The sequence below is a fragment of the Colias croceus genome, chromosome 20 (genome assembly GCF_905220415.1).
Source record: "Colias croceus chromosome 20, ilColCroc2.1".
Lineage (NCBI taxonomy): Eukaryota > Metazoa > Arthropoda > Insecta > Lepidoptera > Pieridae > Colias > Colias croceus.
Window position 1 is genome coordinate 8,157,404 of NC_059556.1, and position 12,028 is coordinate 8,169,431.

Genomic DNA, 12,028 nt, shown 5'->3' on the forward strand with positions numbered 1-12,028 from the left:
AAAAATCTAATACTGACACACAAATAATATTTACAAACTCAAACTAAATAATTAAGTACCTACTATATAAACAGAGCCAATAAATGATGGAATTATATTTGTACATAATTTTTGGATAGCTATCTCTTTCATACACACTATATCAGCAATAAATAATCAATGTGCAAGTGAGACAATATTATGATAGCCTTTTAAAATGCCATCATTTATCGGCAGGGATTATAAATTTGTTGCGTTGAAAGTGAATTTATCTATCTACTTATTTATAAACAATAAAACTTTAGCGAATATTAACATTACTTAGACTATCCGACTTAGCTCAAATTTAGAAAGAGACGAATTGTTACACAAAATTCTTAAACCTCGCTGAAGCTTGGCTGCCGGTTTCATAGCAAATAATATGCAGATAAAGATTCAATAAATAACATGAGCCAAATATTTGATACTATTAATACAACTTCCCGAATACAAAGAGAGAGATTTAAACATCAATACCCACATAAACTTCAGAAGACCACTCTTTTAGATATATTATTTACCATTTATTTACAGTACAAAAAAATCACGAACCACATAAAGCTTTTGATAAACAAAGCGAACATTTTACTGAATAAAATATGAGATCATTAGGAAATAAGAGCCCCTTTGAAACTAGATTATATATTACTCGACTTTCATTGCTCGCAACCATCAATGTCCAATAAATGGACCATCTATAAATCCAGCAATCTTAAATCGTACGACAAATTCGTTTAGCCTTAGGCACAATGTATTTAATGATATATTTGGTCTACATCTGAGTATATCCGTTGTTCCTTGGTGAGGTCCGGCGTCGGGGGTATGTGGTGGCTTGGCGTCAGAACACGTCGTCACTGGGGTCATCGTCTAGTTCACAGAGGAGCTTGCTGCTGTAATTCAAAATGATACAAGGTTAATATATGCGTTAAAAATATAGAAGTGTCATATTATTTGTATTCACTGAACGAGTCAAAGCTTTTTATAAGATCTCTTAAAATGTAAGTTCTTCCTTACGTAGAAATAGATTATGTTCTAAGATTTAATTATTGTTTATTTTTCATTAGAATAACTATTCAATCGGTAGACTTGAACTATGTTCTCATATCAATATTATAAAAAAACTGCCAGAAAATATTGAGAAATGTGATATTTTTTTTAGTCCTAAAAATAGAAATGATTGAACTAAATTAAAAGCATAGTATTCTACCATGGCATTTAATAAAAGTAATCAATTTCTAGCCTTTCAAAGCTTATGTTACGTAAAAAGCTGTGAATGATGCATATCATAATACATTACTAAGCTACTAAGTGAATAAATTAAATTAAATTGATTTCAACATTAATGTACAAACTGCTTACTTATTCGTAAAATAGTACCATAAAATAGTCAAGATGTATGGCCATATTTACTATGAGCTCAAATAAATCCTTTCAATACAAAACATAAACGTACTTGCAAATAATAAATAGTTCCTAAACATCTATAGCTGAAACTATGAAGGTTCTTCCTTGAACTGGTATTTGTTTATCCTGTAATACCACATCAGTCTGATAAGAAACTTCTAGAACTACGCTATAAACATCGTTAACAAAAAAATCATTCAATTCATCTATAACGTCTAATAAGAAAGAATGTTATATAATCTACTTACTCTTCTTTACTCGCAAACGATTCAGCGTGCACTCGGCGATTACAGGCCCTGTCACAACAGTGGCAATGCCAATACGCCAGGACACTTAAACTGAACACAAATACTGTCGTCGGTAGAACCAAAGCCAATATCAATCCTCGTATTGTCGTCTCCCAGGAATACCTCGCCACAACTAACTCAGGTCGCGTCATACTGTAGAAGCAAGGGAAAATCTTCGGTGACCTTGATCCCGCATATTCACTGGCAAATACTGAGCAATTCACTTTCGGAGGATAACCGCAGCCTTCAGGATTGATCAAGAACTTTAAATTAGTCTCATCCCACTCGATTGGTAACGTTTCATTTCCAAAGAATGGTCTTCTAGCTAGGTTCACTCGAATTTTGTGACATTTTGTGTGCGTTGTAGTGCAACCCTCTCTGCACGATGCCCAGGTACAATTTGTTAACGTTTCTGCATAAACATGGCTTGACACACTACATATTCCTGCTTCTGGTGCGAACTCGGCAAGAATCGTTTGGATCGCTGGCTCGACCACAAAGGGGATTAGGAAGAGAAACGCAAATACGGCGAGTATAGCTGATGTGCCAAGACAAAGGGAAGTGTAGAATTTGAACCGCTCGAAGAAATGTGCAAGTAGCTGCTCCCGTGTCGGCTCTAGAGGTGTGAAATCTTGGCTCCCTTGTTCGGCTGTAGCTCCCATGGGAAGTGTGGATCTCTCGGAAGTGGCAGGCGACAGGGTCGCCCGGGATCTACTTAAAGTCGACATGGGGAGAGCTTTTGTTTAGCAGCGCAGTAAGCAATTAATCGTCTCTTAGTGAACTAGCCGGGCCCTCGCAGAGGAGGGGAACGCCTGAAACAGAGAAATAAGAAAAGTTAATCATTTTTCCAATCAATCTATTTATGGATTTGGTTTCAGGTGTTAAATAATAACATGGGCTATATAATTATAACATGAATAGTAGGTCCGTAAAAATGACGTCATATCAATTCGTATTGATCACATTATTCAAACTTATTAAAATATGCATTACATATCATATCAGACCTTTGTATTACGCAAAAATGTGATGCCAAAGTAAAACGAAAGCTTTCGTGCTTATTACAAGACTGAAACAAGCTGACTGAATTATTTTCATACCGTCACACAGTGATGCCAAGGACACAAAAATCGTTAATATTTAATAGGAGCTCTAACGACATAAAATAATGGTTTGCGCGAGATTATTAAAGCGATTGTGTTATATTTTTGTAAATATTTAACATGGGGTCTTAGTTGTAATTAATGTTTTATGTTTGAATATGCACACGAATAAAGGCAATGTTTAAATAAAACAAAAGCTCACGTGACTGATCTCAGAGGGGAGAAACAGGATCGTTCGGATGCATTTGCATCTCGGCTTGTCCAGCACCGCAAACTTTGAAACGCATTTTAGCATCATCACCAACTTCCACCGTCCTTTGACACAACATCAGGGTTATACAAGAAACAACAACCAAAACTGTAGGCAACAACAATGCCACAATGAACTGCCGATAAGTCGCCTCTAAATCGAACCTCGCGACAACTGTTTCTGGATTATTCTCTGTGTGGAAGCATGGGAATCTAGCCTTAGCATTGTGGTCAGTGCCATCTCGTCCATATGTCTTGAGGAAATCCTTGCATTCATCAGCAAGAGTATTTACGCATCCTTCTAAATTAATCATTAGTTTACTATCGTTTGCTAATGTCAGATCGACTTCAGGTGGTGCGATCACACGATTCGGCGTTGCTTTAATAGTATACAAATACTGTAAGTGAGTAAAGTTGGTCAAATCTGATATTTCTGTGCGAGGAAGTAAAGCAGCATTTATGCAATCAACGGCTACAACGCCAGAACTTCCATTGTGCACTGCATGACATGACAACATTATGACTTCTTCCCCTGAATCCGTCCAAACTATTTCACCACCGTCTTCTTTAGCAAGCTTCGTACAGCGTGCTAAGAAAACTCGATCACCACTTAATACTATAACGTTTTTGTTTCGAGTCGGGATGTCAACGCATCGTCGATCACAATTGTATGGGGTTCTTATTTTTCTACAAGTGCCTCTGTTACAATAATATAACCCTTGCACGTCGATACAAGTGATCTTTCCTCTTCTACCTGAACATTTTAACGGTGGATCTGTATCCCGGAACGCACATTCAAACGCGTCAGTTATGTTTATACACTTTCCTTCAGTGCAATTGAATGTACCAGTTAAATTTTTACATTCGTCTCGTATACAGTGATACTTCTTTGCGTTTTCTTGATCGATACCGTAGCATGTTTTGTTTGCAGCGCTGCCACATTCAGACAAAAGCAAGGACGATCCGTTTTTCCTTACGTTTACGTAAATCTGTATGCACGCTCCTGATGTTTTGCTCAAACACCACTCGCCACAAGATCCCCAGTCACAGTTTTCTTTATTTACAGCTCTTGTTGTTGTACACATGATGGGTGTTGGGTCGATTCCGGAAGATATGGCTCTAGTATAGGGCATGTATATAGCTACTGTAAGGTAGACAATGGCCACGCAGCTAAGCACTGCTGTCATTTGGCAGACGCAGATGGTCCCGCATATCTTTTGATCCTGCGGGGGTATGATGAGATCCTCGACGGGTGTGGGTTTCGTCTTCGGCATGGTGGAGACTTGCTGGCTCTCGCGACCGGCGGTCACTGACGTGAGCGAGGCTGACAGCGCTTGCGCGGTGGCCCGATCGATTCAGCGCAGTGCAGACCAACCCTAGTGCGCTATTTTTTAATTGATGTCAATGCTCGCAATTCTATCTTCAATTATGATATAGTGCTATTAACGTCACGTCGCTTAATTACTTTCTTTTGTTTTAATTGTTGCATTTATATGAGTTTTTAATGTTAGAACAAATGTTTAAGTAGATACGTTGATTACTATTGTTTTTTAAAGAGCTTTTGTATTAAAGTATGTTTTGATGTATGCTCTAACATTGTCATGAATTTAATATCATGTTTTATATAATTGTAGGAAAATGCACTGCTCTACATTTAAAGTAATATAACAAAACAATGTTCTAATTTAAATTTATTTAACTAATAAATATTTTATAAACCTTATAAAGGTACGGGAACTATATTAGATACATTTCTTTTGTTTTAAGCGATAATGACAAAACAGAAACAGAACATTCGCAGAAAAAAAAACTATTAAAATGCTCTACATTAGTTTTTACCGAGTAGATTAACACTGACTAATTAAATCTTATACCCACACACTTAATAGATTATTTATAGAGATTATGAACACTATAGAAAACACATAAATTATTAAAGCTTCCTATTCACTTTACATTGCTTTAAAAAACTGCACATTAACCGGCGCGTTCCTGTATTACATTTTCAACTAGACCCACTTTATTTCTTTACTTAAAACACAACACTAAGTGCTGATTAACACACACAAACGTCTCTCTTACCAATTTAAAACGATTACGGAAATATCAAATGAAACACGACTCTGCAAAACATGATACACTCACCAATGAAAATCCCAGAATATGGCACGAAAACACAGTTTTATACGACGAATAATTACTTCGAACATCCGATTTATATGTACATCAATGCAATTTTTAAATAATTTCATTTAGTGGAAACATTGCCGTGTTTTGCTATTGTGTGGTGTGAAGTTAGCTGCGAGCTACTGCGCAACTGAACGCGCATATTCTGGGAACTTTTTGAATGTCAAACGTCATCAGCTAACCTCATGATGCTAAATAAAATATTATCTTCATTTGATTAGGAATAAATTATTGGTTTAATCAACTTTCACTTGAGTCATTGTTTATCTTAGATTATAAAATAAAGTACAGATGGAGCATGACAACCGCCCGTCGCCCTTGTAAAAGAAAATACGAAATCAAAAACAAATACGTCGCTGCACCAGTGCTATAGCGCATAAAGTGTCATGCAATACGTCAAAAAGGGTTTGCAATTTTAGTAAAAAAATGCAGTCTTGTGATAATAAAACGCTGTAAAATTTGTTCCCGAAAACAAAAAAAAGATAAAACATCGTTTCACAGGTTTTCTGTAGATTATTTGGCTGATTTATTTCTTGAATACGAATAATAATTTTACAGATATGAAGGAATACAAAACTTCAACGTATGTTGCCAGTATTTTGAAAATGAATTTGCCATTTTTATTGGTAAAACGGTAAAATGGTTAAAAGATCTTCAGGGTAATGCTGTTGGATTTTTCGATCGTGAATGTGATTATTTGTATAGTGCACTAAAGGTTCATGATAATTATTAGATTATTTTAATAAGCATAATACATTATTTTGTTACATTTATAAAGCTTAAAAACGTCATAGTCGTTTTCGCTAGCGATTTAATTTATGTGAACTCCATGATGGATATGATGAAAATAAAATGTCCCGTATTCTCGACTAAAAACTACCGCTATTCGTATTCATATATTATGAAAAATAAAAAATAATATAATATAGTTAATATTGAAACTTTTTTTAAGTAATTTATTTAATAAAAAATTGAATACAATTATTTTGTCCATATATAACTTTAGTAGGCAGGTACTTTATGTAATAAAATAATTTAAATAAAAATTAAAACTTGACTTCTCATTTATGTATATAGCCTACGTCACTACCGCCACTAACATAATAATTCAGATTATTGCAATGAAACCTCACAACTCAAAATCGGTCCAACGGTTTATACTGCAGGGCGTGTCAAAGAAATATTATACATACATCCATAAACTCGAAAAACATAACCCTCTTTTTTCCGTAGTCGGGGAAAAATTTGGGAAATTTTTCAATATCTGGCAACATTACACGCACACAGAAGCACCGGGTACGTACGGTGCAGCGGTGAAATGACAGCACACATAGCTTTATTGAAAATGACGATAAATTATTCGGTTTAGTTCGGCAACGCTCCATCTGTCTTTTATTTTGTAATCTAAGTTGTTTATGTTGAGCTTATCTTTTTACTTGGAAGAAATTGAAAACACGATGTTTGGATTAAATATTCTACACGTAGAATTTCCAATATAAACCGTTGCTCTTCTATGAAAAACATATTCGCATGTACTTAGAGATGCTTATCTACCTAATTTTTATAAGGTAATTACGACGGTAATTAATCACTTTTAAGTAATATTAAATACTATAAACTAAATATTTAGTTCTTTTACAGCATCTGTAGGCCAGATAGAGACATAAAGTAGCAACATTTTTTCCAAACTTCTTAAGATATCTGAAATAATCTCTCCATTTATTTGTGCATCAATTTACTCCATACTGATATTATAAATGCGAAATTAACTCTGTCTGTCTGTCTGTCTGTTACTCAATCACGCCTAAAGTACTGAACCAATTTGCATGAAATTTGGTATAGAGATATTTTGACACCCGAGAAAGGACATAGGCTACTTTTTACCCCGGGAAATAGGATAGGTTTTATCCCGGAAATCCCACGGGAACGGATCTATGCGGGTTTTTCTTTGGCTGCGCGGACGAAGCTGCGGGTGGAAAGCTAGTTGTTAATATATCTGTTCCTTAATTATAAAATTGTGGATTTTTCTATATTAAATGTATACCATTATTCAATTTTTCTAAAACTGTTTTCTTAACAGTAGAGTCATTAAGTAGAGCAGATATTTATTGTTATTACTTCATTTAGAAATTTAAATTGAAATTTACAGATGAAGAATTCTCTTTCTCGCAAACATTTTTCCATAACATAGCTTATCATTCAGGCTTCATCCGCATTTAGTTGGGATTTAAGGAAATATAACTCATATATATGAATCTCAGAATAAAGTAGGTTTTTATACATCTAACGCTCAAGACACAGACATACGACAAAATTTTATGTTGATGATTTTAAATAGTTAATAACTAATATCTAGATCATTACTTACTGTCTTAAAAGCGTTGTTATTCTGCTATATACGAAGCATTTTACCAATTTTTGGGTATTTTTATTATTTTATTTTTGCATTTAAACCGAAAGAACAATTAAAAAAATCATATCATGCGATTACTTTAGAAATGGGGCATAAAGTTCCCTACGAAGTGAAGGAACAATGTAATCATTGTCATCATAATTATTTAAAAAGCTGGATCGGCGAATCCTTTCAATTAACATAACTGCAGTGAAAGAAAAATAATCATGACATTAATTTTGAAAAATTGGTTGCGAAGAACTTCAGAATAGACCATTGTTCTGTGGCTTTTAATTATATATATTATAGCACATTTTTTTAATAACAATGAAATAAATTTAAAAATTAATGAACTCAGAATACATTCCTTAGGTCATTGCCACTTCACACTTTTGAACACATGAAAAATTAAAATCAAACTTTTACCACAAAGACTCTACAAAATTACTTTCCTTCTCAATAATTAGAATAAATACAATAATTAAAAAAATACTTACAATAGAACTTCCATATCGAAACTTATAAACTCACATTGTTAGTATGTACCAAACTGGATATATTTTGACACGACTATGTTTATTTCTCGTCTCGCCCCGTGGTGCGCATGCGTCGTGTGCTGCCAAATACAGAATGTTTCTTACACTTGCAACGTTTTCATCGACCTTTGGTTAATGCAGCTGTACTTGTGAACCTAACCTGTGGAAATCTAGATTTTGGGCATTTTTTAAGGGAATAAAAAAGACATTTATTTGGTGACAAACATTTATACGCACTTTTCACTAAGTCGCTTTTAACGTTGAGAACAAAGTATATGTACCTACTTATAATTATTAAACTAAAAAAAGTATTGTGGAAGAGTTTTATAATAATACAAAAAATTCTACATCTTCAATATTTGTTATATTTTATGAAAAAAATCAAAAAATTCTATATCTATATGTGCGATTCATTGGTAAATATCCTTTTCTGAATAAATACCGATCTCATCAAAAATTTCATGTAAAGTTGGTTGCCAAAACTTACATTTTCATTATAAGTACTTTCACTGAAATGTGATCTTTGTTTCATAGCTCACAGATTATATAGATAATATAAAGTCTAATAAACTATATCTGCAGGTATTCAATATATAATGATCTTATTTATATTTTATTTACACAATAAAATACAAATATCTAACTATTTCTGAATAAAAAAAACATTAACTGTAAATTCGTAAAATAATTCTTGAAAAAAAAAGTTTGATGGGATATAAAGAATTAAAGAAATTTTATAACAATTAAAAAACTATATTACAAAAAATACCTTTATTTAAAATTCAAAACTATTATCACAATGATCAATATCAAAATTAAATGGTATTTATTAGGAAGATGATTTTGGCTAGCTTTAAAAATTGCTTTTAAATTTTCTTTTGCATGCAGCGTAGATCCTCTCTATTATCAGCTCTAGACTGAGTTATAGAAAAACTAGATAGCTTTTATATACTAGTATCAATCTAGACACAAACTCATCCAGATAAACCCAGTTTTTAAGTGCGGAAATGATAAATGGAGTAATTTTAACAATTGCAACGATTAGGCCATCAGCGATCGGCCTCGCCTCAATAAGAAAACAAGCAAATATCGAATTAACTCCTACACTAAATGTTTGAATTGTTTAATTTGTTATTAGGTTGTTTTTCTTTGTATCTTTGTTCCCAATGCAGGGATACATGCCTTCTTTGGGTTAGGATATAATACACCACGCTTGCCAAATGTAGGAAGGCATGTTACATCATAACATGTTCTGGAACATTCGATTTTTTGACATGCCGTTTTCTGTAGGATGTCTTTCTTCACAGATTGGGCCAGTTGATGAAGATATTGAACTATGAAAAATCGTTGATAGAAGAAGAGTTCGTTTATTTTTAAAAGGTGATGGTCATAATAATAATGACAAAGGATATTCATTAATTTAGGACTACGTTTTATTCACTTTAAATTGACTTTAAGATCTCCAAGATTAGCTATCCTTTTGAAGCTAAAACTTTCTCATACTAGGTACATTCACAACGAATCCAATCCTTGTTGATTTGATTTATTTGATTAAAATAGTAATCATTTCTTGATTTTTCTACGAATTTGCGAGTTTCATTACGTAATTACTAACTGTATTTTAATCGAAGTATTTTATTTGTCAGGTCATTTTTCCAGTCAATAAATGATAAATCTTATTTTTCACAAATATTTTATATTCTTAATACCATGGACCAAATACCCTCCTTCAACTACAATGGCCAGAATCACAATTATTTCGCATTTTCAATTAAATCAATGAAAACAATTTCGGCAAATGTCAGGCGGGTCAACGTACATTAATAAATCAAGTGCGATGAGATGTTATATTGTTAAATTGATTACGCCAATTTATCACTTGAGTCGTTGCTGTGCACTACATTATGTGATCTAATGTAGGTACGCACTATTTGCAACCGACTTTAAAAAAGGAGGTTCTAAACGACTTTGTGTTTGGTACCTCAGAACTTTTGACTGGGTGACTAGACAAAATTGAAATAATCAATATTTCAATTTTGTCTAGTTATGGCGCCGAGCCTGAACGTGCGCTTATAGATGTTTCATAATATTATTAAAAATTTGGTACAGATACTATACCTACTCTGAATGTACATAAATTATTGTTTTAATACAATTTATTCATTAATGGAGCAAAACCGTGGGAAACAACAAGAAAATCTGAGTAATGTTTATACAATGAATCAAAGTACTCCAAACTAAAAGATATAAAACATAATGGCAAAAAAACTAAACGCGATTATTTCTCAAAAGATAATAACTAAGTATACTCAAAATAGCAGATTTTTATTTAATGTAAATAAGACATTATGTAGAAGATAAAAAACAGCAATAACATGTTCATGTATTAAAACCCAAACAAAATCAATTGATTAATTAACGTGACCAAATGTTAATAAAGTAATTATTACAGTAATTACTGTGATTAACATTTGGTCACGCTAATTACGGTAATTCATTGACACATTTTATTATAAAGAAAACACAATAATAAATACCAAATCTGAAAATAAAGTATTGTACCTACTATATTTAGAAGAAGGTGAAAAAGCGAAAAATCTATTGTGAAACTTCTGTTCCTATTAAATAATGATGTAAAAGAATTGAATACATGTCAATTTATTGTGTATGAATGCCATAAAGTGAGGTCCCATGACCCCTAGTGGGGTAAGAGGCAGATACATTATACATCTGCCTCTTATCCCACTTCACTGATCGATTTTCTTTAGGGACAAGTAGGTGATCTCTTGATCAGCCTTCTGTGTCCTACCAGCCCAAGATATTTTTTTTCTTCGTCTCCCCCGGGAATTGAACCCAGGAGCCCTCGGTGCTACGCTCACGCGTCAACCACTACCAACAACAACATAGGTACAATGCCATAGGTAAAACATAAATAAGATAGCTAAATTAGATACTTTTTTTTTTAAACAAATTGCATTTACAAAATAATTCATTTATATTCATTCGTTAAGTTTTAAATAAAAAAACACTTGGCTATTTGTTCTACCATCAAAGGTACATTCAAATATTCGTTGTCTCAAAATATCCCTTCTCAGAACCACGTAGTGTGTTTGTGTCCAAAAAGAATAATACAAGATAGGCGCAGATCTTTCCAGAGTGACCTACGCAGGACGCAAGCGCATTAGGAGTGCACAACCTTTACCAAATTTTGTGTTATATCATCCTGTTTTAATATATTTATAGAACAAAAACATGATGCTAAATTCCCTTCAGTAGATAACATTTTCTTAAGTGATCGTTTAACATACATACATACATGTATTAATTAGTATGAAAAAAATTCGATTTGATATTTAGAACTGTGAATTATCTAAGCTAAGTAGGCACTAGGAATTTTTAATAACAAAAATCTTCCATTTTTAATTATGATACTTTTTGTGTCATTACTTACTATACCCACCTACATAAAATGTTTTATTTAACAGTAGCTATATTAAAGTGTGACGGATAAAAAAATTGTTTCATCATACGAAAGCCACATTCTTATTTACATAATCGTTACTTTATTTCATTTTTATAAAACTCAAACTCAAACATTTATTAATTCAATTAGAGTTCTTCTAGAAGCACTTTTGAATTGCCACTTATGTATATATTTTATAACACTTACCACCGATTCGGAAAGCAGTATCTATCTTATTTTGCGGCTAGTGGAGCATTTTTTTAAACACAAATTGTTAAAAACATAACAACATGAAATGAGGCATACAAAAGGTTACCGATCCCTGTTGGACAAATCGCTAACTGATTAAACCGAGATTATCATCACAGGGCGGGTATATAAGACCCGGC

The 12,028-nt window shown here is 33.0% G+C and overlaps 2 protein-coding genes across 3 annotated transcripts; both read right to left on the minus strand.

The window, feature by feature from the left end:
- Nucleotides 1-206: 206 nt before the first annotated feature.
- Nucleotides 207-2,437, minus strand: LOC123700883 (protein tipE). Of its 2 annotated transcripts, XM_045648249.1 has the most exons (3): nt 1,671-2,437; nt 1,472-1,548; nt 207-908 (listed from the first exon to the last, which is right to left on the minus strand). In XM_045648249.1, exons 1-2 carry the CDS (start codon nt 2,435-2,437, stop codon nt 1,512-1,514), a joined length of 804 nt encoding a protein of 267 aa, XP_045504205.1. In that variant the 3' UTR covers nt 207-908; nt 1,472-1,511. The 2 variants fall into 2 exon arrangements, with proteins under 2 accessions (XP_045504205.1, XP_045504204.1); XM_045648248.1 differs by lacking the exon at nt 1,472-1,548.
- Nucleotides 2,438-3,024: 587 nt separating this feature from the next.
- Nucleotides 3,025-4,687, minus strand: LOC123700882. The gene has a single exon (XM_045648247.1). The coding sequence runs from the start codon at nt 4,333-4,335 to the stop codon at nt 3,025-3,027; it is 1,311 nt and encodes a 436-aa protein (XP_045504203.1). The 5' UTR covers nt 4,336-4,687.
- Nucleotides 4,688-12,028: the final 7,341 nt, after the last annotated feature.

Coding starts and splice junctions, on each gene's coding strand:
- LOC123700883 (XM_045648248.1), bottom strand. CDS start 2,437: ATGTCGACTTTAAGTAGATCCCGGGCGACCCTGTCGCCTGCCACTTCC. Junction 909..1,670: donor TCGTTTGCGAGTAAAGAAGA/GTAAGTAGATTA, acceptor TTTGAATTACAG/CAGCAAGCTCCTCTGTGAAC.
- LOC123700882 (XM_045648247.1), bottom strand. CDS start 4,335: ATGCCGAAGACGAAACCCACACCCGTCGAGGATCTCATCATACCCCCG.